At 37.7% G+C, this 27,172-nt stretch overlaps 1 protein-coding gene across 3 annotated transcripts in view; it reads left to right on the forward strand.

Moving 5' to 3' along the window:
* BIRC6 (baculoviral IAP repeat containing 6) overlaps positions 1–27,172 on the forward strand; it is a 256,735-nt gene that overhangs the window by 133,860 nt on the left and 95,703 nt on the right. For all 3 annotated transcript variants that reach the window (XM_025353535.1, XM_025353532.1, XM_025353533.1), the window contains exons 46-57: positions 3,662–4,224; positions 5,856–6,031; positions 6,907–7,003; positions 7,153–7,347; positions 8,751–8,951; positions 12,081–12,360; positions 13,873–14,129; positions 14,675–14,783; positions 17,749–17,970; positions 19,776–20,556; positions 23,315–23,458; positions 23,883–24,012. In XM_025353535.1, coding sequence (XP_025209320.1) covers positions 3,662–4,224; positions 5,856–6,031; positions 6,907–7,003; positions 7,153–7,347; positions 8,751–8,951; positions 12,081–12,360; positions 13,873–14,129; positions 14,675–14,783; positions 17,749–17,970; positions 19,776–20,556; positions 23,315–23,458; positions 23,883–24,012 — 3,155 coding nt within the window. The remainder of the gene's footprint in view (positions 1–3,661; positions 4,225–5,855; positions 6,032–6,906; positions 7,004–7,152; positions 7,348–8,750; positions 8,952–12,080; positions 12,361–13,872; positions 14,130–14,674; positions 14,784–17,748; positions 17,971–19,775; positions 20,557–23,314; positions 23,459–23,882; positions 24,013–27,172) is intronic.

Consider the following 27,172-nt stretch of genomic DNA (forward strand, 5'->3'; position numbering starts at 1 on the left):
AGTGCAGTGGCCGGATCTCAGCTCACTGCAAGCTCCGCCTCCCGAGTTTACGCCATTCTCCCACCTCAGCCTCCCAAGTAGCTGGGACTACAGGCCCCCACCACCACACCCTGCTAATTTTGTTTTTGTATTTTTAGTAGAGACGGGCTTTCACCGTGTTAGCCAAGATGGTCTTGATCTACTCACCTTGCGATCCACCAGCCTCAGCCTCCCAAGGTGCTGGGATTACAAGCATGAGCCACCGCATCCCACCTTCCTATACCATTTTTTGAAAATACTTTCCTTTTTTCATTGGCTTCCCTTTGTAGTTTAACAAATATCAATCAATGATACTTGTTTTGGTCTATGCATACACTTCTTTTTTTTTTGAGACAGTTTTGCTCTGACACCCAGGATGGAGTGCTGTGGCGTGATCTCGGCTCACTGCAACCTCCGCCTCCTGGGATCGTGCAATTCTCATGCTTTAGCCTCCTGAGTAGCTGGGATTACAGGCCCATCACCATGCCTGGCTAATTTTTGTATTTTCAGTAGAGATGGGGTTTCGCCATGTTGGCCAGGCTGGTCTCAAACTCCTGGCCTCAAGAGATCCACCTGCCTCCGTCTCCCAAATTGCTGAGTTTACAGGCGTAAGCCACCACACCCAGCCTCATTTGTTCATACAGTGTATTATATAGAATTTATGTTTTTGTCTATTTTTTGTGCATTACCTCAGTGTCTTAGTTCCCTTATAGTATTTTTTGAAATCTAGTAGCGTAGGCTCTCCACCTTTGTTCTTTTAGAGTAATTTTGGCTATTTTAATTCCTTTCCTTTTCCTTATAAATTTTATAATCAACTTATTGATTTACCAGAAAAAAATCGTTTTGAGTGAGATTGCATCATTCTGTAGATCAATTTGGGCAGATGTATTGCTTATTTGGCTATGTCAGAGAATACAGTTAGTTTTATTTCTTCCTTTCCTATGCATATGTCTCATGGGGTTCCCCTCCCCACTCCAGTTGTACTTGTTTGGACTTCCAGTATGCTGTTGAGTACATATGGTAAAAGTTACTCTTCCTTCTTTTTCTCAATCTTAATATCTTATGAAACATTGTTTTTCATAATTAGATATGTTACTAGCTGGAGCTCTTTTTTAGATACGTGATAGTAAGTTGAGGAAGTTTCAGTTTGTTTCTAACTTGCTGAGACATTTAAAAAATTATGAATGTCTCTAGATTTTGTTAGATGTTTCCCTGCATCTGTTGAAATGATCATAGGTTGTTTCTTCTTTCATCTGTTCATACGTTGAAGTATATTGGTGTTTTCTAAAGAGTTGGGATCTCACAATGTTGCCCAGGCTGACCTTCATTTCCTGAGTTCAAGCAAGCTTTCAGTCTCATTCTGTTCTTAGCTGGCCCAATCGGCATATGCCACTACACCAAGTTTTTTTTTTTTTTTTTTTTTTTTTTTTAAAAACTGTCAGTTAATGTGCATTCTCAAGATAGACACCCTTGGTCATAACATATCAATCTGTTTATAACTTGCTGAATTTATTCTCTGAAAGAGGTTGTGTAATATGTGTATTGTCACTTACGTATTTGGTAGCACTTGCCATTGAAGCATCCTGTGGCTGGAGTTTTCTTTGCCCCCAAAATTTTCAACTTATTTTCTAGGTCTTGGATTATTCAGGTTTTCTCTTCTTGAGTGAGCCTTGGTAATTTTGTGAAGGAAGTATTCCTTTACATTGTTGAATTTGTTAGTTGAAATATATATTTATTAATGTTTATAGGATCTATAGTGAGTTTACTTCCTTTATTTCTGATGTTGGTAATTTTTATCTTTTTTGGGGGTCATTCTGGCTAGAAGTTCATCAATATTATTTTCAAAAAAAGCAGCTTATAGATATTTTTTCCTTTCTACTTTCTTTGAATTTAATTTGATCTTTCTGGCTTAGATAATTGATTTTAGACCTTTCTTCTTTTCTAATACAAGCGTTTGACAATGTCAGAATTGGCCTATATAGACTACTTACATTTAATGTAATTATTGACATGCTGGATTAAAATTTATCATTTTGCCAGTTTTCTATTTATTTCATCTATTTTTGATTCCTTTTAAAAAATCTTTTTCTGTTGACTTTGAATTAAGCAACTTTTAAAATAATTTCATATCCATTCTTATTTATAACTGAATTTTTTATTTATTTATTTTTGAGACAGCATTGGTTTGCTCTGTCGCGCAGGTTGGAGCATAGTGGTGCAATCTTGGCTCTCTGCAACCTCCACCTTCTGGGTTCAAGCGATTTTCATGCCTTAACTTCTAGAGTAGCTGGGATTACAGGCTCCAGCTATGCTACCACACAGGGCTAATTTTTGTATATTTTGTAGATGGGGTTTCACCAGGTTGACCAGGCTAGTCTCCACCTCCTGAGCTCAAGCAATCCACCTGGGTTACTGTCATTATAGGCGTGAGCCACTGTGCCTGGCCTGTAACCGAAAATTTTTCATATTAGTTGTCCTAGCTTTACAAGATATACCTTTATTTAATCACATTCTGTTTTCAAATATTATTCCACTCATGTATAATGTCAGAACTTAACAGTGTAGTTTCAATTCCTTTCTTCCATCTTTTGTGACATAGTTGTTGTGTTTTTACTGTTTATATATGCTATAAACACGCAATACTGTGCAGCCTTTTATGTATTTATATATTGTTTTGTTTTAGGCAGGCTTTTTTTGTTTGCTTGTTTGGTTTTTGAAATAGATTTTGGCTCTGTCACCCAGGCTGTAGTGCAGTGTCGTGATCGCGACTCCCTGCAACCTCCACCTCCTGGGTTCCTGCAATTCTCATGCTTCAGCCTCCTCAGTAGCTGGGATTACAGGCCCATCACCATGCCTGGCTAATTTTTGTATTTTCAGTAGAGATGGGGTTTTGCCATGTTAGCCAGGCAGGTCTCAAACTCAAAAGCTATTCTTTTGCCTTAATCTCCTGAGTAGCTGCAATTAACAGTCACACGCCACCATGCCCGGCTAATTTTTGTATTTTTAGTAACAATGAGGTTTCACCATGTTGGCCAGGCCGGTCTCGAACTTCTGGCCTCAAGTGATCTGCCTGCATGGGGCTCCCAAAGTGATGGGATTACAGGCATGAGTCATTGCATCTGGCCTAATTTGTCTTTTTCTTGCTGTTAGACTGAGGGTGATGCTCTTTTCAGCATTCTGTATCTTAGGCATAAGCAGAATTTGAAGAGCATTCAATTTTGATACATAAGAATAATTTGAATCTTAATTTTTATGTGTCATTATCAGTAGGGAATGTTTACAATAGCATTATTTGAGAATGGAAAAAATTATAACTCATTTCATTATAAGAAGTGCCTTGTGATTTTGAAGTGTTTTTTTCTGTAGCTTCAAAATCACTTCCGTATATACTTGTCCCTTAGTTTTGTATTTGGAAGGAAGGTTGTTTTTGAGTGTGTCTAAAATGGAGTCAAGAACAAGAATTCCAAAAGAGATGAAAACTATTATCTACCTAATGAAATAGTGAATACCAAGAACTTGTTTAACTTCCTCATATTGTGATAAGTTACTGCTTTCAGAACTACTTAAAATCGTTTAATTTTTTAATCCTCTCTCTTATAGTATCTCTTTCTCTCTCTCTCTCTCTCTCTCTCTCTCTCTGCAGGGGTGCTTTCCAGACAGGCCAAGGACCTCTTGATGCCCAAGTGAAGCTCTTAGAATTCACTCTGGAGCAGAATTTTGAAGTCGTTTCAGTTAGTACTATTTCTGCTGTGATAGAATCTGTTACATTTTTAGTGCATCACTATATCACTTGCTCAGACAAAGTAATGTCAAGAAGTGGATCAGATAGCTCCGTGGGTGCTCGAGCATGCTTTGGGGGACTCTTTGCCAACCTGATTCGTCCAGGTGATGCAAAAGCAGTTTGTGGCGAAATGACAAGGGATCAACTCATGTTTGATTTGTTAAAACTTGTTAACATTTTAGTGCAGCTGCCTCTTTCAGGCAATAGGGAATACAGTGCAAGAGTGTCTGTGACCACAAATACAACAGATAGTGTTTCAGATGAAGAAAAAGTCTCAGGAGGCAAAGATGGCAATGGAAGCAGTACCAGTGTTCAAGGATCGCCTGCATATGTTGCTGACTTAGTCTTAGCCAACCAACAAATTATGAGCCAGATTTTGTCTGCTCTGGGCCTGTGTAATAGCAGTGCCATGGCAATGATAATTGGTATGTATTGAGAATATTAATCTTACCGTTGTCTCTGGTACTATAATTGTTTTTTTTTGTAAGCAATATATGGATTCATTCTCTTTTTGCTTTGTAGTGTAAAACTGCTTTAGGCTTTTCATGACTGATTTTTATTGGTGAGGACTTTTGTATAGGGGCTTCAATTAATGAATTAAAGTGAAATATTGAAAAATGTTATGTCAATTTGGTTTGTTTTTTTTTCTTTTTTATTGAGATGCCTCCCAGGTTCAAGCAATTCTCATGCCTCAGCCACCCAAGTAGCTGCAACCATAGGTGCCTGCCACCACACCCGGCTAATTTTTTTTCTTCTCTTCCACAAGACAGAGTCTTGCTCCCAGGCTAGAGTACAATGATGTGATCTCAGCTCACTGTAACCTCTGCCTCCCAGATTCAAGTGATACTCCTGCCTCAGCCTACCGAGTAGTTGGGATTACAGGCGTGTACCACCATGCCCCTCCTGGTTTTTTGTTTTTGTTTTTGTTTTTTTTTGAGATGAAGTCTTGCTGTGTTGCCCAGGCTGAAGTGCAGTGGCGTGATCTCGGTTCATTGCAACCTCCGCCTCCTAGGTTCAGGCAATTCTTGTGCCTCAGCCTTTCGAGTACCTGGGATTACAGGCATGTGCCACCATGCCTGGCTAATTTTTTGTATTTTGGTAGAGATGGGGTTTCGCCATGTTGGGCAAGCTGGTCTCGAACTCCTGACTTCAGGTGATCTTCCCACCTCAGCCTCCCAAAGTACTAGGATTACAGGTGTGAGCCACTGCACCCTGCTAATTTTTTTTTTTTTTTTTTTTTTTGTAGAGACGGGATTTCACCATGTTAGCCAGGCTGATCTTGAGTTCTTATTTCACATCATTTTGTGTTAAAGACAAGTATTATTTGTTCACATTTGCTTTGAAAATAAAATGTAAAATTTTATTCATACTGTAACATTTTCTGTGACACATATCAGTGTTAAATTTATATGCTGTTGCTTAACTTTTTTACCTCTTTGAATGTTAATACATTACATTAAATTTTTAAAATAATTGAACATCTGTATACTGTGGCAAAATCCATTTCTAATATATTTTTACCTGGTGGTATATTTTTCTTTGTCAGTGTATGGGAAACAGCCATATCTTCCTTTTGATTAGATTAAAAAGAATAGTTACATGCTGGTTTTACTTATTTTTCTATTTATGTCCTCTCTTCTTGACGTATATAGCTAGTATGTAGAGTGATGTTCTCAGTCATATAACAGAACAACCTATTTTTATTGTTGGTGATATAGAGGTATCTCATGTAAGAAGATAGCCGTAAACCATGCTCTACTGAATATTGTCATTGATATTTTAGTCTCCAGGAGTCCGTTTGGGTTATGTGTAGAGGGTATAAACAGCTGTTATATGTTAATTCTTCAGCAGTTTTGGAAAAAATGGCTTTTCAGCTTCTATATTTTAATTATTATTTGTTTTCACCATGTTGGCCAGGCTGGTTTTGAACTCCTGATGTCAGGTGATCCACCTGCCTCAGCCTCCCAAAGTGTTGAGATTACAGGCGTGAGCCACTACGCCTGGCTGGATATATATACTTTTAATCTTTTAATGTGGAATCTTTTATTTTTCCTAGGAGCAAGTGGATTACATCTCACTAAACATGAAAACTTTCATGGTGGGTTGGATGCTATATCAGTTGGGGATGGATTATTTACCATACTGACAACCCTTAGTAAAAAAGCTTCTACAGTCCACATGATGCTGCAACCAATTTTAACATACATGGCCTGTGGATATATGGGCAGACAAGTAAGTTCAAGCCAACAACAGTTGCAGTGATTCAAATAAATTTCTGGCAATGTAAGTGGAAAATTATAGGACAGAGACAAATAAGTGTATTTATTATATATTGGACAGTGAAAAGCATCAGTGCAAAAGGGCTATGGATTATTAATAAAAGTTGGAGAATAAAGTTTCTTTGAAGTGGTATTTTCAGAGATGACCACAGTAATACAAGAGTAAAACATTTATTGTGTCTCAAGAAGTTCTTCTCTTTTTCCTAAAAATAGCATAGTGTAATACTGAGGTGTTCTCCATAGATGTTACGTAAGGAGATGTAATGTGAAATTTTTTGAAATTTATGTTGTGTATTCAACTTTTTTTTTTTCCCCATTAAAAGGGATTAGGCTAATTAAAGAAAATAGGTTACAAAATTTTTCCTTTTTGTATTTCGTTTTTACAAATGAAATTATAGGAATCAGATTATTTTACTTTCTTGTCCATTTCCCATTTTGAAATGCAGATATTAGAACAATTTCTGTTGTCTTCTATATAGCAGTGTATAATTATCATTTTTGTAAACATTTGTTGAATGTGTATATTTCTCTATTAGAAAATACAAAGGTACTTTAGATGGTTAAAATTTTAAATGAAATTGGTATCTAAATGCACATAAAGGGAAAAGATAATGGATGAAGACAGATGCTTTAAAAAATTAAAATCTGAGTTGAGGAAGATGGTTTTTTCTTATTCAGGTAAGATTTCTTATGTATTTTGGCAGACATTTTGTATTTAGTGTAGTGTCAGGTTACAAAAATTAACTAGGAAGGAATATTACATGCACTGAGTTTAGTTCTTATTGGCAGGAGTGTATAAAGTCATAATACACATATTTCATTTTTTAGGGCTCTCTTGCTACTTGCCAGTTATCTGAGCCATTATTGTGGTTCATTTTGAGAGTATTGGATACTAGTGATGCCTTGAAAGCATTTCATGATATGGGTAAGCTAATATTTCAGCAACTATCATTTAAGTGTAGTTATGTGATAGTATGTTACATTTTCATTTTTGTAGTCTTTTGTGGAAGTTTACTTTTGATGTTGAACCATCTGTCCTGATATTGATTTCATTACTTATTCTTTATAATTTAGGTGGTGTTCAGCTCATATGCAATAATATGGTCACTAGTACAAGGGCTATTGTGAACACTGCAAGAAGTATGGTATCAACTATTATGAAATTTCTTGACTCTGGTCCAAATAAAGCTGTTGACAGCACATTGAAAACAAGAATACTAGCTTCTGAGCCTGACAATGCCGAAGGGATTCATAACTTTGCACCCCTTGGTAAGAAAAGTGTTATTAAATCTTATGTGAATTTATTCAGTTTATTAGCTGGCATGAAACAAAATTAGTTGAAGTCAGTTGATGATATCATATATTGCTATTTTAATTACAAACAGTTTATTTTAGAGGTAGTGGATAGCTCGGCATTCTACTTACGAGAGGGAATTTTTTATTTGTTTTGAGATGGAGTTTTGCTCTTGTTGCCCAAGCCAGAGTGCAATGGCACGATCTCGGCTCACTGCAACCTCCGCCTCCTGGGTTCGAGCAATTCTCCTCCCTCAGCCTCCTGAGTAGCTGGGATTACAAGTGTCTGCCACCATGCCCAGCTAATTTTTGTATTTTTAATGGAGATGGGGTTTCGCCATATTGACCAGGCTGGTCTCAAATGCCTGACCTTAGGTGATCCGCCCACCTCAGCCTCCCAAAGTGCTGGGATTACGGGCTTGAGCCACCACGCCTGGCCGAGAGGGACTGTTTTAACAGTTCTTTAGCAGTAAAGTTTGTTTTTATTTGTGAGTCAAAATAGAAGCACAATTTAAGAAACTAAATAGAGAGTCTTCAGTAAGTTTTCTCTGTAAATGTTAATCGATTTTAAATCTCATTTTCCTTCTTAAAGTGGTACTATGTTTTGTTTTGTTTTGTTGTGAGAGAGTCTCACTCTGTCACCTAGGCTGGAGTGCAGTGGCGCAATGTCTGTTCACTGCAACATCTGTCTCCCGGGTTCAGGCAATTCTCATGCCTCAGCCTCCTGAGTAGCTAGGATTACGGACATGTGCCACCACACTGGCTTTGTGTGTGTGTGTGTGTGTGTGTGTGTTTAGTAGAGACGGGGTTTCACCATGTTGTCCAGCCTGGTCTTGAACTTCTGGCCCCAAGTGATCCCCCACTTCGGCCTCCCAAAGTGTTGGGATTGCAGGTGTGAGCCACTGTGCCTGGCCTTAAAGTGGTACTATCTTTTTTAAAAGTTTTGAATTTAGGTATTTACTTTTTTATCCAGTTTACGTAGTTTCTTTTTAATTTTTCTTTTCATATTTCTAAATCATAGACATTGACATCTTAGAATAAAGGTGATTATTTTAAAGGTGGAGATATATTGGACATTGTTTTTTACTTAGTTAGAAAATTATGGAGCTACGTTTATTGCTGTATCTTTAGTTTTCATGTATCGTATGAGTATAAAGTAGACAGCAGTTAATAATGAACTTGACACCTTGCCAGTTGACAGGATTTCCTAATGTTTTGTGAATACCTCTACAGTCATGCTTAGGATACTAAGTACATTACCAGCATCAGTTGTTCATGTTTTCAATTAATTTTTCTAGTTTAATTTTATTCATATAGATTTTAAAGCTTTGTTATGTTTCTTTTGCAAGTTCTTATTTTATGTAAAATATCTTCTCTAGGTACAATCACATCTAGCAGTCCTACTGCCCAGCCAGCTGAAGTGCTATTGCAGGCCACACCTCCTCATAGAAGAGCTCGCTCTGCTGCTTGGTCCTACATCTTTCTTCCAGAGGAGGCTTGGTGTGACCTTACCATTCACCTTCCCGCAGCAGTGCTGCTTAAGGAGATACATATCCAGCCTCATCTTGCGTCTCTTGCAAGTGAGTAATATTTTATAAAGAAGCAACATGAGAGCAGACTTTAATTTAGAAACATTTGAAAATAAAAATATTTAGTAAGCAGAAATACACTTAGGTGTGATTACCAGAGTGTGTAACTTCTGAACAGTTTTTAGTGAAATAATTAATACTACCAAGTCATTTTAGTGGAAATGACTGTTAACCTCAGACAAAAAGATTATGTGATGAAGTCTAAACAAATATGTTCCAGTTATATATTATTTTGCTTTCTCTTTTCTCTCAAATTTACTAAGCCTCAGTATTAAGCTGAAATGTATTTTGAATACATTTTGAATACAATGTGTTTTGAATACAATGTGTTTATTACACTCCCATTTTTTACCATGTTAGTTTTTTCAGCCCGGATCTCAGTCCTAGCCTTGTAATATGAAATTAGCATAGATTTGTGTGCCTGCCCTCCAACTTCTTTAGAAGATAACTATCTTTTTGAATAATATTATATTTTGACTACTTCAGTGTGATTTTAAGATTCATACTGTGTTTGTTGTAATATGTCAGTATCCTTGTAATGTTGTATTGTTTATTTGATGCATGTTCATTGAATACATTTTATTGAACTTTGTAAGGCAAATAATTCAAAATAATTTTTACGAAATATTATCACTTAAGAGCACGAACTCTTTCAGGTATTTATAAAGAATATGAAATACTCATTTGCTTTTTTTATTTTTTTGAGGCAAGGTCTCTGTTACACATGCTGGAGTGCAGTTTTGATATCTCAGATCACTGTAGCCTTGACCTCTGAGGCTCAAATGATCCTCCCATCTCAGCCTCATGTATAGCTGGGACCACAGGCGTGTACCACCATGCCTGGCTAAATTTTTGTGTTTTTTTGTAGAGACGGGGTTTTGTTATGATGCCTGGGCTGAAGCGATCTATTTGCCTTGGCCTCCCAAAGTGCTGAGATTACAGGTGTGAGCTACTGTACCCAGCCCATTTTGTATTTTATATGGTTCACAAATGCTTTCAAGATAGTTATAATTTTGCCAGAATTGTTTAAATTAATACATATGCTTACATTTATGGATTGATTCTCATTGCTATCAAATATCACTCAATAATTGCATGAGGAGCTATGGGAAATTTTGTAGATTCCTGGCATCTTTGGAGAAAACAGTTTTTTTCTATGTATTTGCAAGATTAGACTGATATAGCTTAATTACTTGTGGCATCCACACTCCTTAGATAAAAAACAGATAATATAAAGGTAGAAGGAAAATATGCTAATACAGAGTGTTTTAGGAGGTCAAAAATAACTATATTAAAAGGCAAAATATAAGTCAATATAAGACTTACACAACCTGTAAAATTGGAAAGTGATTGCTTTTATTTGGAAAGCAGAGGAGTTAGTCATAAGTGGTGGCTTTTGAAGTTCAGCTGGATTTTGCACATGGGAATTGAAATAGGAAGCATATAACAAAGGGGGAACTCCTGTGAAAAATTAATTGGTTTAAGTGTTCCCTACTTAAGTGTTCTTGATTAAGAAATTTGGTTTTATTATTGGATTAGAGCAGAAGTTGAAAATATGTTGTGATATAGTGGAAATAACAATCTTTAGAAGCAAACATGAACTTGAATCTAAGGTGTGATATTTGTTCCTGTGGGAGCGTGGATTACTTAATCTGTTTTTACTATGTCTGCTTGTGTAAAATGTAGGTAATACTTTCCTCAGAAGAATCTGAAGTGTAAATTTCAAAATTAAGTTGACTGTCTAGTAATCAGTGTAAAGCTGGCATGTAATTCCTTCTTATTTTACCACTGAAATTAAAAATAAAACCAAATTTCAAAGGCTTTAGTTGACATATATTTATTATATGGGGTTCCATGTTAAGCTAGAAAGAAATAATTTTCTGGTAGTAGTTTCAGTTGTTTGTTCACTGGGGACTCCTTAAATTTCAGCAAGAATTGATTTTTTAAAAAGTCCTGGCCAGGCACGGTGGCTCACGCCTGTAATCCCAGCACTTTGGGAGGCTGAGGCAGGCAGATCACGAGGTCAGGAGATGGAGACCGTCCTGGCTAACACAGTGAAACCCCGTCTCTACTAAAAATACACAAAAAATTAGCCGGGTGTGGTGGCAGGCGCCTGTAGTCCCAGCTACTCGGGAGGCTGAGACAGGAGAGTGGCGTGAAGCCAGGAGGCAGAGCTTGCAGTGAGCCAAGATCACGCCACTGCACTCCAGCCTGGGCGACAGAGAGAGACTCCTCCTCAAAAAAAAAAAAAAAAAAACCCAAACAACCAAAAAAATCCCGTGGATATTTGGTTTAATTTGAAAAGGAGACTGGGCGCAGTGGCTCACATCTATAATCCCAACAGTTTGGGAAGCCGAGGCAGGTGAATCACTTGAGGTCAGGAGTTCGAGGCCAGCCTGGCTAACATGGCAAAACCCTGTCTCTACCAAAAGTACAAAAAATTCCTAGATGTGGTGGCACCTGCCTGTGGTTCCAGCTACTGTGGAGGCTACGGCAGGAGAATCACTTGAACCTGGGAGGCGGAGGTTGCAGTTAGCTAAGATCGCACCGCTGCACTCATTGCAGCCTGGGCAACAGGGCAAGACTGTCTCTCAAAAAAAAAAAAGGCAATTTCTAAACTCAGCTGTGAGGTTAAACTCAATGTTTAAAAAATATCACAATCTAGTAGTAATATAATAATTGGTAGAAAAACAAGTTTTGTTACATTTTCCCCCCAAATTATTTAAAACAGTAAACCATAGCATATTAATCAAATGTAGTTTCATATTATTTGTGATAATTTTGAGTAAAGTAGAAATGATGATATAATTACCTATTTGTCTGGTTTTATTCATAGGGAGCATCAGGTACATGTGCTTCACACATCTTTGGTTCCTCTTTTTTTAGGTGAATATTAGACTGTTTAATTTTTATTGTAGATCAAATATTTTGAGTTGAAAAGTAGCTCCAACATTAATTATGGTGAAAGTCATTGTCGAACTATATTTTGTTGTATACATTTTCTTTTTACAAGTTCATGATGAATACAATTGTGAAAGCTGCTATTTTCCTGGGATTTTTAACAAACTGTTCAATCTAGTTTACTTTGTCTGTTGTGATGATTCCGTTTTATTTTTATAGCCTGCCCTTCCTCAGTGTCTGTTGAAGTAAGTGCAGATGGGGTAAATATGCTACCTTTGTCCACGCCTGTTGTCACAAGTGGCCTCACCTACATAAAAATTCAGCTTGTAAAAGCCGAAGTAGCTTCTGCTGTCTGCCTTAGACTACATCGTCCACGAGATGCCAGCACATTAGGCCTTTCACAGATTAAATTATTGGGGCTCACTGCTTTTGGTACCACCTCTTCAGCAACGGTTAATAATCCATTCCTTCCATCTGAAGATCAGGTATCTAAAACAAGGTATGTTTTGTTTCCTATTATTTAAAAAAGCTTTCTGTCCTTTTTTTTTTTTTTTTTTTTTTTTGGGGCAGGGTTGGGAGATAGGGGGCTTACTTATTTTGTGGATTTTTTTCTTTTATAGGTCTTAGGAAGGTCTTTGTTCCATAGGTATCTATATAATACAATTTTATTAGGTGTAATAGAGACAGTTTTGTGGAAACAGAATGCTGACACTGATTAAAATTAAGGTGTATGTATGTTTAGTCTTTGAGATGATCTGTATACTACATGTAGGTGTACATTCTAATTTTATGGCTTGTAATTTTTTGTATCATACTCTGTTTCGGGAATTTGCAAATGCTTATGACCAGGAATGCATCTGAACCATACCAACTGACCTTAGAAACAGGGACTTAGTTTTATATGGTAATTCCTAAATGTTAGTTAACAGAAGGATTGTGTCTGAACCAAACAAACAAGGACCTCAATATATTTTTTAATCAACATTTTTCTGATAAATTTTGATGGCTGAATGTTTTATAGATGGATTTTGTTGAAAGTTTTGCCTGGTAAAAATGAATTTAAGGCCTGGTACCATGGCTCATACCTGTAATCCCAGTACTTGGGGAGGCCAAGGCAGGCAGATCACGAGGTCGGGAGATCGAAACCATCCTAGCTAACAAGGTGAAACCCCGTCTCTACTAAAAATACAAAAAATTAGCTGGGCATGGCAGTGTGCAACTGTAGTCCCAGCTGCTGGGGAGGCTGAGACAGGAGAATCGCTTGAACCCAGGAGATGGAGGTTGCAGTTAGCCAAGATTCCTTCCGCCACTGCACTCCAGCCTGGGCGAGAGAGCGAAACTCCATCTAAAAAAGAAAAAGAAAAAAGAATTTAGGATTTCTATTCTCAAGGTGCTAAGACTACACAATTTTAGAAGTCTATGATAGTAATCAGTTTATCGTATATATAATTGCATGCAAAGCAGGTTTCTGGCTGATTTCTTAAAAAAGCAAACACATACTATGAATACAAGTCCTTTTGGATGTGATTTATCTTTTTGTTTGTTTTGAGACGGAGCCTTGCCCTGTCGCGCAGGCTGGAGTGCAGTGGTGCAATCTAGGCTCACTGCAACCTCCGCCTCCCGAGTTCAAACGATTCTGCTGCCTCAGCCTCCTGAGTAGCTGAGATTACAAGCGCCCACCACCATGCCCAGCTAATCTTTGTATTTTTAGTAGATAAGGGGTTTCACCAAGTTGGCCAGGCTGGTCTTGAACTCCTGATGTCGTGATCCGCCTGCCTCGGCCTCCCAAAGTGCTGGGATTATAGGTGTGAGCCACCCCGCCCAGTCGTGATTTATCTTATAGGGGAAGCTTATTGTCTGTTTACTGAATTTGCAGCATTCTAAAAAACATTTCTTAGATTGTTTGGTGCTATTTGTGAAACACAACATGCTGATCTTTAAAAAGTTATGTTCTACCCGGAAATGATTTGAGCGACTTATATTGATCATACAAGTCATTTTGTATTTTCAGTATTGGATGGTTACGGTTATTACATCATTGCCTTACTCACATAAGTGATCTAGAAGGAATGATGGCAAGTGCAGCTGCACCTACTGCCAATCTGCTGCAGACTTGTGCGGCCTTATTGATGTCACCTTACTGTGGAATGCATTCACCCAACATCGAGGTTGTGCTTGTAAAGATAGGACTGCAGTCTACTAGAATTGGCCTGAAGCTCATAGACATTCTCCTGAGAAATTGTGCAGCATCAGGCAGTGATCCTACAGGTGATAATTAACTTTGATATTTGAATGTTTATGTGTCTGTAAAGTAACAGCAGTTGAACTATGCGATCTTTGTGCTGAGCTCTGTTTTGGGAATTATTTTTTTCTTTTAGTTTATGTTTATCTCTTCTCTCTTCTGTCTTCTCTCTTCTCTGACGGAGTCTCATTCTGTTGCCCAGGCTGGAGTGCATTGGTGCAATCTCGACTCACTACAACCTCTGCCTTCCTAGTAGCTGGGATTACAGGCATCTGCCACCACACCCGGCTAATTTTTGTATTTTTAGTAGAGACGGGGTGTCTCCATATTGATCAGGCTGGTTTTGAACTCCTGACCTCAGGTGATCCACCCGAATTGGCCTTCCAAAGTGCTGGGATTACAGGCATGAGCCACTGCACCCAAGCTGGTTTCATTAGTTTAGAGTTTGTTCTTTGTTGTTGGAATTTATGGAAGCTTCATTTTTAATGAATAACTTTATTAAATTAAGTAAATCTTCCCATGGTTCACTTGCTTATTTAGCAAACTTTTTCTTTGGATTCTTTGTTGCAAGATTTGAATAGTCCTTTACTTTTTGGAAGACTAAATGGACTCTCTTCTGACTCTACGATAGATATTCTTTACCAGCTTGGAACAACTCAGGATCCTGGTACAAAAGACAGGTATGATTTTATTTTTCATTTAATTAAGCACACACATGCACATAATCATGCTGTAGTGAATGTTTCTGACAGTTTTTCCTTAGATGATCTCATAAAAGACAATACTGTTATATATTGTATGTTTACCATATGCCTCACACGATGTGACTTCTGTAAGTTTTCATGAACATTAAACATACATTTATATATATTTGGACATACTTTAAGCAAATTTGAACTTAAATAGAATTCTTAGTTAATATTGCTTTTGAGGAATGGAATAAAACATATTTTTAAGTTGGCTATGCTGTGAAAATAACCTTGTACAGTGATGGTATCAGAGTCATACTATTTTAGGTAGTACTTAATACGTGTATATGAATGTAGGAATATTGTGTCTATAGTTGGTAGTTAATACTGCTTTTGAGGAATGGAATAAAACATGTTTTTAAGTTGGCTATGCTGTGAAAGGAACCTTGTAAAGTGATAGTATCAGAGTCATACTATCTTAGGTAGTACTTAATACATGTATATGAATGTAGGAATATTGTGTCTATAATTAATACTTCGACTATTTTGATAATGGTTGTTCTGTTTATTATTGATTATCATATTCATCAAAGTCTTTTCATTGCTTTCTGTACTCTTTCCTGCTATTTACCACAGAATGAAACAATATCATACCATGTAAATGACATTTGAATACTTTGGCTGAATATTTAAATATAATATAAATATATTAATTTTATTAATTATATTAATATATTAATTAATTAAATATAATATTTTTTTACAGTTAGGTAATTTTGATGAGTTATCCTAATGTCATTCTACCTTGATGTCTTTTACTTCCAAATTGATACCAACTTGAAGTTTTTGTTTTGTTTTGTTTGAGACAGAGTCTTGCTCTGTCACCCAGGCTGGAGTGCAGTGGCACAATCTCCTGACCTCATGACCCGCCCGCCTAGGCCTCCCAAAGTGCTGGGATTATAGGCATGAGCCACTGCACCCGGCCAACTTGAAGTATTTTTGAAACATATTTTTGTTGACAAATTTTTGAGCAAATATTTGGCATTCTCTGTTTTTAATGTGTAGCATCCATATTAGAAAAACATATTTATAGAGATTTCTTCCTGATTTATGTTACTTCTTAATATTTTGATTATGTTTAAAATGAAGTCATTTGATATTTTATTAATATATTCATAAATTATTAAAATTATGGATTACATTTAAACATAGATTGCAATTGTTTTTGATAAAGTAAATAACAATTTATGCCAAATTTGAATCATAATGGTTAATAGTGGTTAAAATATATTTAAAATATCACTGTTAAATAGTTTTCCAGAACAGGTTGCTTGAAATCTGTTAGGATTATTTAGTTTTTAAATATTGTTGTGGCTTTTTAATAAGAATAAAATTAAATTTAATTCATTTTCTCTGCATAGTACTTTTTAAAACGTGAATGTTTGTTATATAAAACTGACATTAGGCGCGGTGGCTCACACCTGTAATCCCAGCACTTTGGGAGGCCGAGGCGGGCAGATCACAAGGTCAGGAGATCGAGATCATCCTGGCTAACACGGTGAAACCCCGTCTCTACTAAAAAAAAAAAAATACAAAAAATTAGCCGGGCGTGGTGGCGGGCGCCTGTAGTCCTAGCTACTCTGGAGACTGAGGCAGGAGAATGGTGTGAACCCAGGAGGCGGAGCTTGCAGTGAGCTGATATTGCGCCACAGTGGCACTCCAGCCTTGGCCACAGAGCGAGATTCTGTCTCAAAAAAAAAACCCTGACATTAATGACAAGGTTGTTAGACTGAGAAAATTGTCTTCCTTGTCTTCTGAATTCTCTTTATTCCCCATGATGTAAAATCGAAAGTTTAAGAGTCTTATCTTTCAGAATTAGTATTATATACCTTCCTGTCCCCATTGCTTTTAGTGTGAAGCCAAGAATCTTATATTCTGAAATAGAAATTGAAGGAAAATAAAGTAAATGTAGACAGAATGTTTTAAGAACTTGAGAAATCTCATCCCATTTGTTTTTTGTACAAACTCTATAGTTTTTTTGTTTGTTTGTTTTTTTTGAGATGCAGTCTTGCTCTGCCCAGGCTGGAGTGCAGTGGCACAATCTCGGCTTACTGCAAGTGCCACCTCCCAGGTTCACACCATTCTCCTGCCTCTGCCTCTGGAGTAGCTGGGACTACAGGCGCCTGCCACCACGCCCAGCTAATTTTTTGTATTTTTTAGTAGAGACGGGTTTTCACCGTGTTAGCCAGGATGGTCTCGATCGTCTGACCTTGTGATCCGCCCGCCTCAGCCTCCGAAAGTGCTAGCATTACAGGCGTGAGCCACCGCGCCCGGCCCAAAACTCTATAGTATTGTTGCTTTAAAAAGTCTTTTGCTCCCAGGTAGTGGTTCAAAATTGGGCTGTGTTTTACTGGTTCCCAGCTCCAGAGGATTGGGATTAGTGTGGTATTTGACCTATAATCTTGTTATTAATGTCAGTTCTAAATCACAGATACCTGTGTTTTTAAAAGTACTATGCAGAGAAAATAAATAAAGGTTAATTTCCATCTTATAAAAATTATACTTAAAATATATAAGTAAGTGTTGAGGGTATATTCTGTTGCAGAATGAATGAGTGTGGGTGGCTATTACTAGTGTTTAATGCTAGGGTCCAGGGATGTGAAACATGCTGTATTTCATGAGACTTTGCACAAAGAAGAATTAGCCCCAGATCACTGTTCTAGTGTGTTATCTCAAACCTTTTGATGGTTGAAATTGGTAAGGTTATTGGAAAATTGGAACTGAAACTACTATGTCGTTGTTGCTGATTTCCTTTTTTCCCCATTTTAGATTAAAACAATCATGAACAATTGGTATATTATTCTCATAAATACCCTACTCACCATGCAGAGATGGTGTTTATCTATATGCCAATTGCGCTATAGTTGGTTATATGAATTCATCTTCTTCATTTAAGAATTCAGGCCTTGTTAAAATGGGTTAGTGATTCTGCAAGAGTGGCTGCTATGAAGAGAAGTGGCAGGATGAACTACATGTGTCCTAACTCCTCAACAATAGAGTATGGTCTTCTGATGCCATCTCCTTCTCATTTGCACTGTGTGGCAGCCATTCTGTGGCATAGTTATGAGCTGCTTGTAGAATACGACTTACCAGCACTCTTGGACCAAGAGCTCTTTGAGTAAGTATGATTTGTGAAATCCTTTTTTTTTCCCCCTAGTACTAGATCAGTTAGTGTTTACTTGATAGAATATTTTACATGTTTATTCGGAGAAACATAATATTTTGAAAGTAGCAAATATAATCAGGTGTACTTTTGAAATGAATTGTCAAACAAATATTAATTTATTTTTGTGTTTTAAGAAGATATATTAGCAGTACTGCCTTTTTTTTTAACCTAAAATTATGCTTAATGTAGATGATTCTGTGGTTCGTAGTGTTTATTCTCAGTTGCAAATTTTCCCACCAGATTATATTATCTTTAATGTACAACTGTGGCGGGAAAGTACAGCTAGACAACTTTGGGGCGGGGTGTGGTGGCTCACACCTGTAATCCCAGCACTGTGGAGGCCTAGGCGGGAAGATCACTTGAGTCAGGAGTTCAAGACCAGCTTGGGCAATGTGGCGAAACGTTGTCTGTACAAAAAGGCAGAAGTCAGAAAGCTGGGTGCAGTGGCTCACGCCTGTAACCCCAGCAGTTTGGGAGGCTGAGGTGGGCAGATCACGAGGTCAGGAGTTTGAGACCAGCCTGGCCAACATGGTGAAACCCCGTCTCTACTAAAAATAAAAAAATTAGGCTGACGTGGTGGTGTGCATCTGTAATCCCAGCTACTCCGGAGGCTGAGGCAGGAGGATCACTTGAACCTGGGAGGCGGAGGTTGCAGTGTGGTAAGATTGCATCATTGCACTCCAGCCTGGGCAATAAGAGCAAGACTCCATCTCAAAAAAAAAAGTCAGCCAGACATGGTGACATGCACCTGTGGTCCCAGCTACTTGGGAGGCTGAGGCGCAAGAATTGTTTGAGTCTGCAGAGGTTGCAGTGAGCTGAGCTCACGCCACTGTACCCCAGCCTGGGCAACACAGCGAGACTCCGTCTCAAAAAAAATAACTTTGGGGAGCTGAGATGGGAGGATCACTTGAAACTAGGAGTTTGACGCCAGACTGGCCAAAATAGATAGACCAAATCTCTACAAAAAATTTAAAAATTTGCCAGGCATGGTGGTACATTCCTCTAGCCCTAGTTACTTGGGAGGCTTAGAGGCCACATTTACCTATGATGATGGCACCACTGGCACTGCAGCCAGGGCAACAGAGCAAGATGTCATCTCAAAAAAGAACAAAGATGTAAAGCTAGAAAATTTGAGACTTTTCTAGATTGTCCTTTTGACAAGTAGTTTTTATTTACCCATGTTTCTTCACCATATTTAGCTAAGTCTTTGCTGTACTTACTGATAGGTAACTGTTAAGTCTGCAGCAGAATATATTTTTGAAGAGTTCCTGTGACACATAAAAAGTGGGCCTATTGTTCTTTAGTAGGTCGTCATATTTGGCCTTAGCAGTTGGCATAATCCATGACTTAATTACTGAGCCTCACTGATAGTTTTTTATTTGCAAACATGAATTTAAGCCATTTGTCATGCGGAATTTAATGTCAACCATTTCTTTGGCATGATCTTTTTTGTTTGTTTCTCTACATGACTTTTTTAGGTCACACAGAATGGTAGAACCATTTTAAAATAGTTCACTTGATTTTCTGTACTCATTTACGAGTCTAACTCAACTTCCAGTGTACCTACATTCTTAAATTTTAAATATATATATACATACATATATATGCAGTCTTAAATCTTGCAATGTTATGTTACTCAATGTCAAATAAAGTATATAATGTGTCAGAGTATAGATTGAACTATAATAGAAATATTTGAAACAGTTTCTTCTAAAAATAAACTTGTATCATTAATATGATATCTCTTATTTTTCTAGGTTACTTTTTAATTGGTCCATGTCTCTTCCCTGCAATATGGTTTTGAAGAAAGCTGTTGACAGTCTACTTTGCTCAATGTGTCACGTACACCCAAACTATTTTTCTTTGCTCATGGGCTGGATGGGAATTACCCCTCCTCCAGTGCAATGTCACCATAGACTGTCCATGACAGATGATAGCAAAAAGCAGGATCTTAGTTCATCTTTAACAGATGACTCTAAAAATGCACAAGCACCTCTCGCATTAACTGAATCACATTTGGCTACCCTTGCTTCCTCTTCTCAATCTCCTGAAGCTATTAAACAATTACTAGACTCAGGTTTGCCTTCTCTTCTTGTGAGGAGTCTGGCTAGTTTCTGCTTTAGCCACATTTCTAACTCAGAAAGCATTGCTCAGTCAATAGATATTTCCCAGGACAAACTCAGACGCCATCATGTTCCACAACAATGTAATAAGATGCCCATCACAGCAGACCTAGTTGCTCCTATTCTTAGGTTTTTGACAGAAGTTGGCAATAGCCATATTATGAAAGATTGGCTTGGTGGTTCTGAAGTGAATCCACTCTGGACAGCACTTCTGTTTTTATTGTGTCACTCTGGGTCCACTTCTGGAAGCCATAATTTAGGTGCACAACAGACCAGTGCAAGATCAGCTTCTCTTTCTTCAGCTGCTACAACAGGATTGACTACTCAACAGCGCACAGCAATTGAGAATGCAACTGTTGCATTCTTTCTGCAGTGCATTTCATGCCATCCAAATAATCAAAAGCTGATGGCACAGGTAAGAGAAAAACTAACTTATGTTTTAGTTGTTGTATTACATAAGACAGGGCCATGTATAAAGGCCAGGTGATAATAAATTTGGTAGGTGGCCGGGCACGGTGGCTCAAGCCTGTAATCCCAGCACTTTGGGAGGCCGAGATGGGCAGATCACGAGGTCAGGAGATCGAGACCATCCTGGCTAACAAGGTGAAACCCCGTCTCTACTAAAAAATACAAAAAACTAGCCGGGCGAGGTGGCGGGCACCTGTAGTCCCAGCTGAGGCTGAGGCAGGAGAATGGCGTAAACCCGGGAGGCAGAGCTTGCAGTGGGCTGAGATCTGGCCACTGCACTCCAGCCTGGGTGACAGAGCGAGACTCCGTCTCAAAAAAAAAATAAAAAAAGATAAAAATAAATAAATAAATAAATTTGGTAGGTGTTGAGTGCTTTTAAGGATCCGAATTTAAACTAGAAAGTACTGATATCTCCTTTCTCCCCCTCAAAATATGCTGTCACTTGAATCACTTCTTTATAATGAGATGACTGGCAAATGCATTGGGATCCTAGCTGGATCATACAACCCTCGTTTTAAAAAATTTCCACAAACAAAAAGAAAAAGACCAAGAAAAAATTTCAGCTGCTGGAACAGTATTGACACTGGTCACTGAATACTGTGTGTGCATTGAGGCATTGTATTTTTGTGTAACGAGATTGCCATACTGATAGTTTACATCTCTTTACATGGGCATTAGATTAGGTTTCAGATAGGAGACTCCACATAAATCACATACAAAATGTGGAAGATAGACTGTGTGTGGTGGCTCACGCCTGTAATCCCAGCACTTTGGGAGGCTGAGGTGGGCAGATTGCCTGAGGGCAGGAGTTCAAGACCAGTCTGGCCAACATGATGAAACCCTGTCTCTACTAAAAATACAAAAAAATTAGCCGAGTGTGGTGGCAATCACCCGGAATCCCAGCTGCTCGGGAGCCTGAGGCAGAGGTATTGCTTGAACCAGGGAGGTGGTGGTTGTAGCGAGCCGAAATTGCACTACTGCACTCGCAGCCTGGGTGACAAAGTGAGACTCTGTCTCAAAAAAAAAAAAAAAAAAAAAAAAGCGGAAGATAATTTATCATACTGCACTCCAGCCTGGGCGACAGAGCGAGACTCCATCTCAAAAAAAAAAAAAAAAAAAAAAAGTGGAAGATAATTTATCATATATTATGTCTATGTGGCCCAAAAAAATCCTGAAAGGTAGAATTATTTCAAGAGTAATTCTAGTTAGATGTTTGCCAAATTTTGCTGTTGGCTACCTCATGTGACCTTGGGCATATGGGTTAATCATATAAAATGGGGCTAGCAATACCTGCCTCAAGGATTTTTTTGAGATGGTTAAATATTTTAATTTGTATAACATACCTAGAATAGAGCCTATATGAGATATGGTAGACACTGGTAAATAACTTTTCCCCTTCTTATTTAATAGTGCTCATTCAAGTCAAACTTTAGTAGTACCTAGAAAAATAGATATTGTAATTTTTATAAAATATTGAAGGAGTTAGTTTTATTAAGAAGAAGGGCAGGTTGGGTGCTGTGGCTTATACCTATAATCTCAGCACTTTGGGAAGCCAAGGTGGGTGGAACACTTGAGCTTAGTTTGAGACCAGCTTGGACAACATGACAAAACCTCCTCCCTACCAAAAAAAGAAATCATAACCAAAATTAGCCGGGCACGGTGATATGCACCTTTGGTTCCAGCTACTCAGGAGGCTTGAGGTGGGAGGATCACTTGAGCCCAGGAGGTTGAGGCTGTAGTGAGCTGAGATCACACCACTGCCCTCCAGCCTGGGTGACAGAGCAAGATCCTGTCTCAACAACAAGCAAAACAAAACAGAAGTAGAAGAGAAAGATATTTTACTGCCTGTAGTAATGAATTACTGGGAAAATATCGCTGCTAAATATGCATATTAAAAGAAAATGCTTAAATTACCAGCTTCACCCGAGGGCATGATTGTAGGTATTTGAAAATTTGGTTTGTGCTTCTGGGTAGCATGAACTCTTTGTGTCCCATTGATTTCTCTTTTGGTTTCTTATTAAGGCTTTATATATATTTTGGGGGTGGGGTGAGGCGGGATCTCTATTGCCCAGGCCTGTAGAGCGGTTGCACAGTCACGGCTCACTGAAACTTTTGGGCTCAAGCAGTCCTGCCTCAGCCTCCCAAGTAGCTGGGACTACTGGCACATGCCACCACGCCCAACTAATTTTCTTTTGGTTGGGGGGTGGGTAGAGATAGGGTTTCACCATGTTGCCTAGGCTGGTCTGGAATTCCTGGGCTCAAGTGATCTCTTCTCTTAGTTTCCCAAAGTTCTGAGATTACCAGCGTGACCCACCACGCTTGGCCTTGTTACATATTTTTAATGTACTTTTTTCATAATTTTTATTTTATGATAACCACACCAATATTGACTAAAGTTAACAGAAGTTCATTATGCTAGGTATTCATTATGTGCACACCCTTTAGTAGTAATTTTTTCTAACCCTGGATACATTTCTTACACTTTTATCTCCTTCAGTATTCATATATTTTAAGATAAAATCATTTCTTTCCTCCTTAAAAAAAAAATCTTAAACCCTAGACCCCCAGAGACATTTGTTCTTTAATTGCTGATTTGATATGTTAAAATAAACTTAATTCATATTTTCTATTTCCTTTTTATCTTTCAAAATAAAAAGCTGCATATAAATCTTGCATTTAACTTTTTAAATATTTTGTCTTGCCAGGTTCTTTGTGAACTATTTCAGACATCTCCTCAAAGAGGGAACCTTCCAACATCTGGGAACATTTCAGGGTTTATACGAAGATTATTTTTACAGTTGATGCTGGAAGATGAGAAAGTGACAATGTTTCTTCAGTCTCCATGTCCAGTGAGTATTTAACACTTAATCATTGGCTGTGTATACATGTATTTTATAATTTCATATCAGAGCCTGCAGTTATCTTCTATGTTCTAACTTCTAATGTAGCAAACTGAAACTAGCACAGCTTTTGTACCTAATGGCAGAACTTGACAATTTCAGAATAGCACTCTCCCTCATGCCTAGGAATAACATAATTTTACCTTACCCTGAGTACTATAGTTTGATTTGTGGAAAAAAATGAAAAAATATTAGGTACAGAGTGATAATGCAAAAGTTGACCAACAAATCATGACAAATATGCCATATCTAAATTAATTATATCTTGTAGTATTTATTGAGTATTTTATTCTTAGGTGTTTTTGAGATTTTTTTATAACAATATGTATTCCAAAAAGTTACTTCCTGATTTCTTTGATTTCTTGATTTTCAGCTGTACAAAGGTAGAATTAATGCTACTAGCCACGTCATCCAGCATCCAATGTATGGAGCAGGCCACAAATTCCGTACTCTTCATTTGCCAGTCTCAACAACATTATCAGATGTTCTTGACAGAGTGTCAGGCAAGTCAGATTTAAGTATTAGTTTTTCTTTATGTTTCATATATATGGAGGTTTATTGTTTTTATAACTTTATTTCTGCATCCACTTGGTAACCATTAATGACTAGAAAAGTTCATGACATCTTTATAGTTTGAAGCATAAGTAAGAAGCCAGTCAAGTGGACAAAATGTAAAATACATTTAGGCACCCCTAATTTTATGGTTTAAAGTATCACTGTGACAAATGGGCAGCTAGAAATACAGACAAATCATTGATGGCATGTTCTCACAATAAACCATCTGGTCATTTTATATTAGATGAATTGCAGGATATTAGGTTGAATAGCAAGATTCTAATTAATAAACATTTACTAAATTGAAGATGGTGATCAGTGATCAAGACATAAATGGAGTAGGTAGAATTGACTAGTGACCTTATTGTTTATTGTAGTCGGTGAATAAAGCAGAGAGAACATTTTCTCCTAGGTTCTTGCCTGTATTTTACAGGATGATACCTTTAAACAACATATGGAATACTTTTTTAAAAAGCAGGTTTTGATGACAAAGGCATATCAACTTTTTATTTTATGTATTTATTTATTTTCAAGAGGGGAGTCTCACTCTATCACCTAGGCTGGAGTGCAGTGGAATGATCTTGGCTCACCACAACCTCTGCCTCCCATGCTCAGGCAATTCTCCTGCCTCAGCCTCCCGAGTAGCTGGCATTACAGGCCTGTGCCACCACGCCAAGCTAATTTTTTTGTATATTTAGTTTCACCATGTTGGCCAGGCTGGTCTCGAACTCTTGACCTCAAGTGATCCTCCCGCCTCAGCCTCCCAAAGTACTGGGATTACAGGTGTGAGCTACTGCGCCTGGCCCATATCAACTTTAGATAGTTGGAGTGTATTGCCTTTCTGAAATTCTAATTAATCAGTGAGTGAATTTATTGAGCATCTGCAAAGTGCAAGCACAAATTTGTCCTAAGATGATAAACATGAGCAAGATAGACATTCCACCCCACAAGATAGTTGTGATCTTATGTCTGTTGTCAGCTTCTAAAATAAACTAGAAATGTCTGCTTGTGTTATAACATAAATGTAAGTAGGTATATTTCTATCTGTATATATAAGAAGGGACCTAAATTTTTAATGGAAGCTGTGAACTGAAGCAGTAATAGGAGTATCTAAGAACAATGTTGAAAATGTCTATTTATCAGTTTAAAATACAAATCTGAAGCCCAGAGTAAGAGTTGAAGAGATTTGGGAGTTGTTACCATACATAGATGGTAAGTGAAACCATGTGAATGGATGTAATCACTATAGGTAGGCAAGATTGTTTTCTGCTTTACAATCACTGTGTCTAACCTGTGTATGCATAAAATCATAATTCTTTCCTACCGTTTTACAACTTATAAGTTGTTAGCATACTATTATAAATATTTAAAAAAATTATTTGAAAATGACTGCCCTATCTGTTACAGAGAAACTTTTTTGAAAATTTGATGTTAGAGGGTATTTTCTATCAGTTTCCTGAAATTGTCCCTTCTACATGATGAAGAAAAATGAAAATTAAAAATCAAATAAATAGGCTGGGCATGATGGCTCATGCCTGTAATCCCAGCACTTTACGAGGCCAAGGCTGGTGGGTTACCTTAGGTCAGGAGTTTGAGACCAACCTTGCCAAGATGGTGAAACCCACCTCTACTAAAAATACAAAAATTAGTTGAGCATGATGGCGTGCACCTGTAGTCCCAGCTACTTGGGGGACTGAGGTAGGAGAATCACTTGAACCCTAGAGGTGGAGGTTACGGTGAGCCGAGATTGCACCACTGCACTTCAGCCTGGACGACAGAGCGAGACACTCTCAAAAAACATACAAACAAAATTAAATAAATGAAGAAAGTGGAGAAGAGCACTAAAGCTCAGTTATTGATATTGATATTTCATATGTTTAACTTGAAGTGCAAAAGTAGACATTCTAATACAAAATAACTGAAAATTGAACATTTTAGTCTTTACTGTGGAAGAATGCTATTCTAAAACATTCTAGCATTCAAAATATTTTACAAAATAGTTTTCTATATTGCACAAAAATAAAGCTAATTGCTTTGGAAGTACACTACCTCAAAAGTTATATGTGCTGAGTGTAACCTCTATTTGGCAATTTTTTTTGGTTCTTTGAAGTGGATTTATACTCTTTAGCCATATTTTATGATATATTGACTTGTATGTTTATATTATATCAACATGTATAAGAATAAGTAATTCAGAAGTATTGCCTCCGTAAATTTACCTACTATCTATAGCTTTTGACAGTATTACTTTCTTTTGTTTGTTTGTTTGAGATGGAGTCTTTCTCTGCATTACTTGAGCCCATGAGTTCCAGACCACCTGGGCAACATAGCAAGACCTCATCTCAAAAAAAAAAAAAAAAAAAAAGGCAAAGACAACAAGAGAATATGAAAACTAGCCAAAAAGGAAGTGACCTATTATTTTCTCTATCATTGTCTTTTTTTTTTTTTTTTCTTTCTTTTTTTGAGATGGAGTCTCTGTCCCCCCGGCTGTGCAGTGGCGTGATCTTGGCTCACTGCAACCTCCGCCTCCCAGGTTCAAGCAATTTTCCTGCCTCAGTCTGCAGAGTAGCTGGGATTCTGTCCCCCTGGCTGTGCAGTGGCGTGATCTTGGCTCACTGCAACCTCCGCCTCCCAGGTTCAAGCAATTTTCCTGCCTCAGTCTGCAGAGTAGCTGGGATTACAGGTGCATGCCACCACACTTGGCTAATTTTTTTTTTTTTTTTAAATAGAGATGGGGTTTTGTTGTATTGGCCATGCTGATGTCAAACTCCTGGCCTCAAGTGATCTGCCTTCCTTAGCCTCCCAAAGTGCTGAGATTACAGGCATGAACCACCACACCAGGCCAACAATATTACTTTCAAATAATAACCTTTGTGTGTCAGTCTGTTTGCTTTTACAAATTTCTGTCACTGGTTTTAAGCAGTAGGATGATTGTGTGCCTTACAATTTTTTCTTCACATTTCTTATGATTAGAGGTTATTGAATTTCTTGAATCTGTGTATTTTATATTTCACTAAATTTGGAAATATTTTGGCAATTATTTATTCAATAATTGCCTCCCCTTTTTTTATAATTACAGTTACTCACTTATTAGGCTATGCGAAGTTG

This window comes from Theropithecus gelada, chromosome 13, assembly GCF_003255815.1.
Source record: "Theropithecus gelada isolate Dixy chromosome 13, Tgel_1.0, whole genome shotgun sequence".
NCBI classification, from domain to species: domain Eukaryota; kingdom Metazoa; phylum Chordata; class Mammalia; order Primates; family Cercopithecidae; genus Theropithecus; species Theropithecus gelada.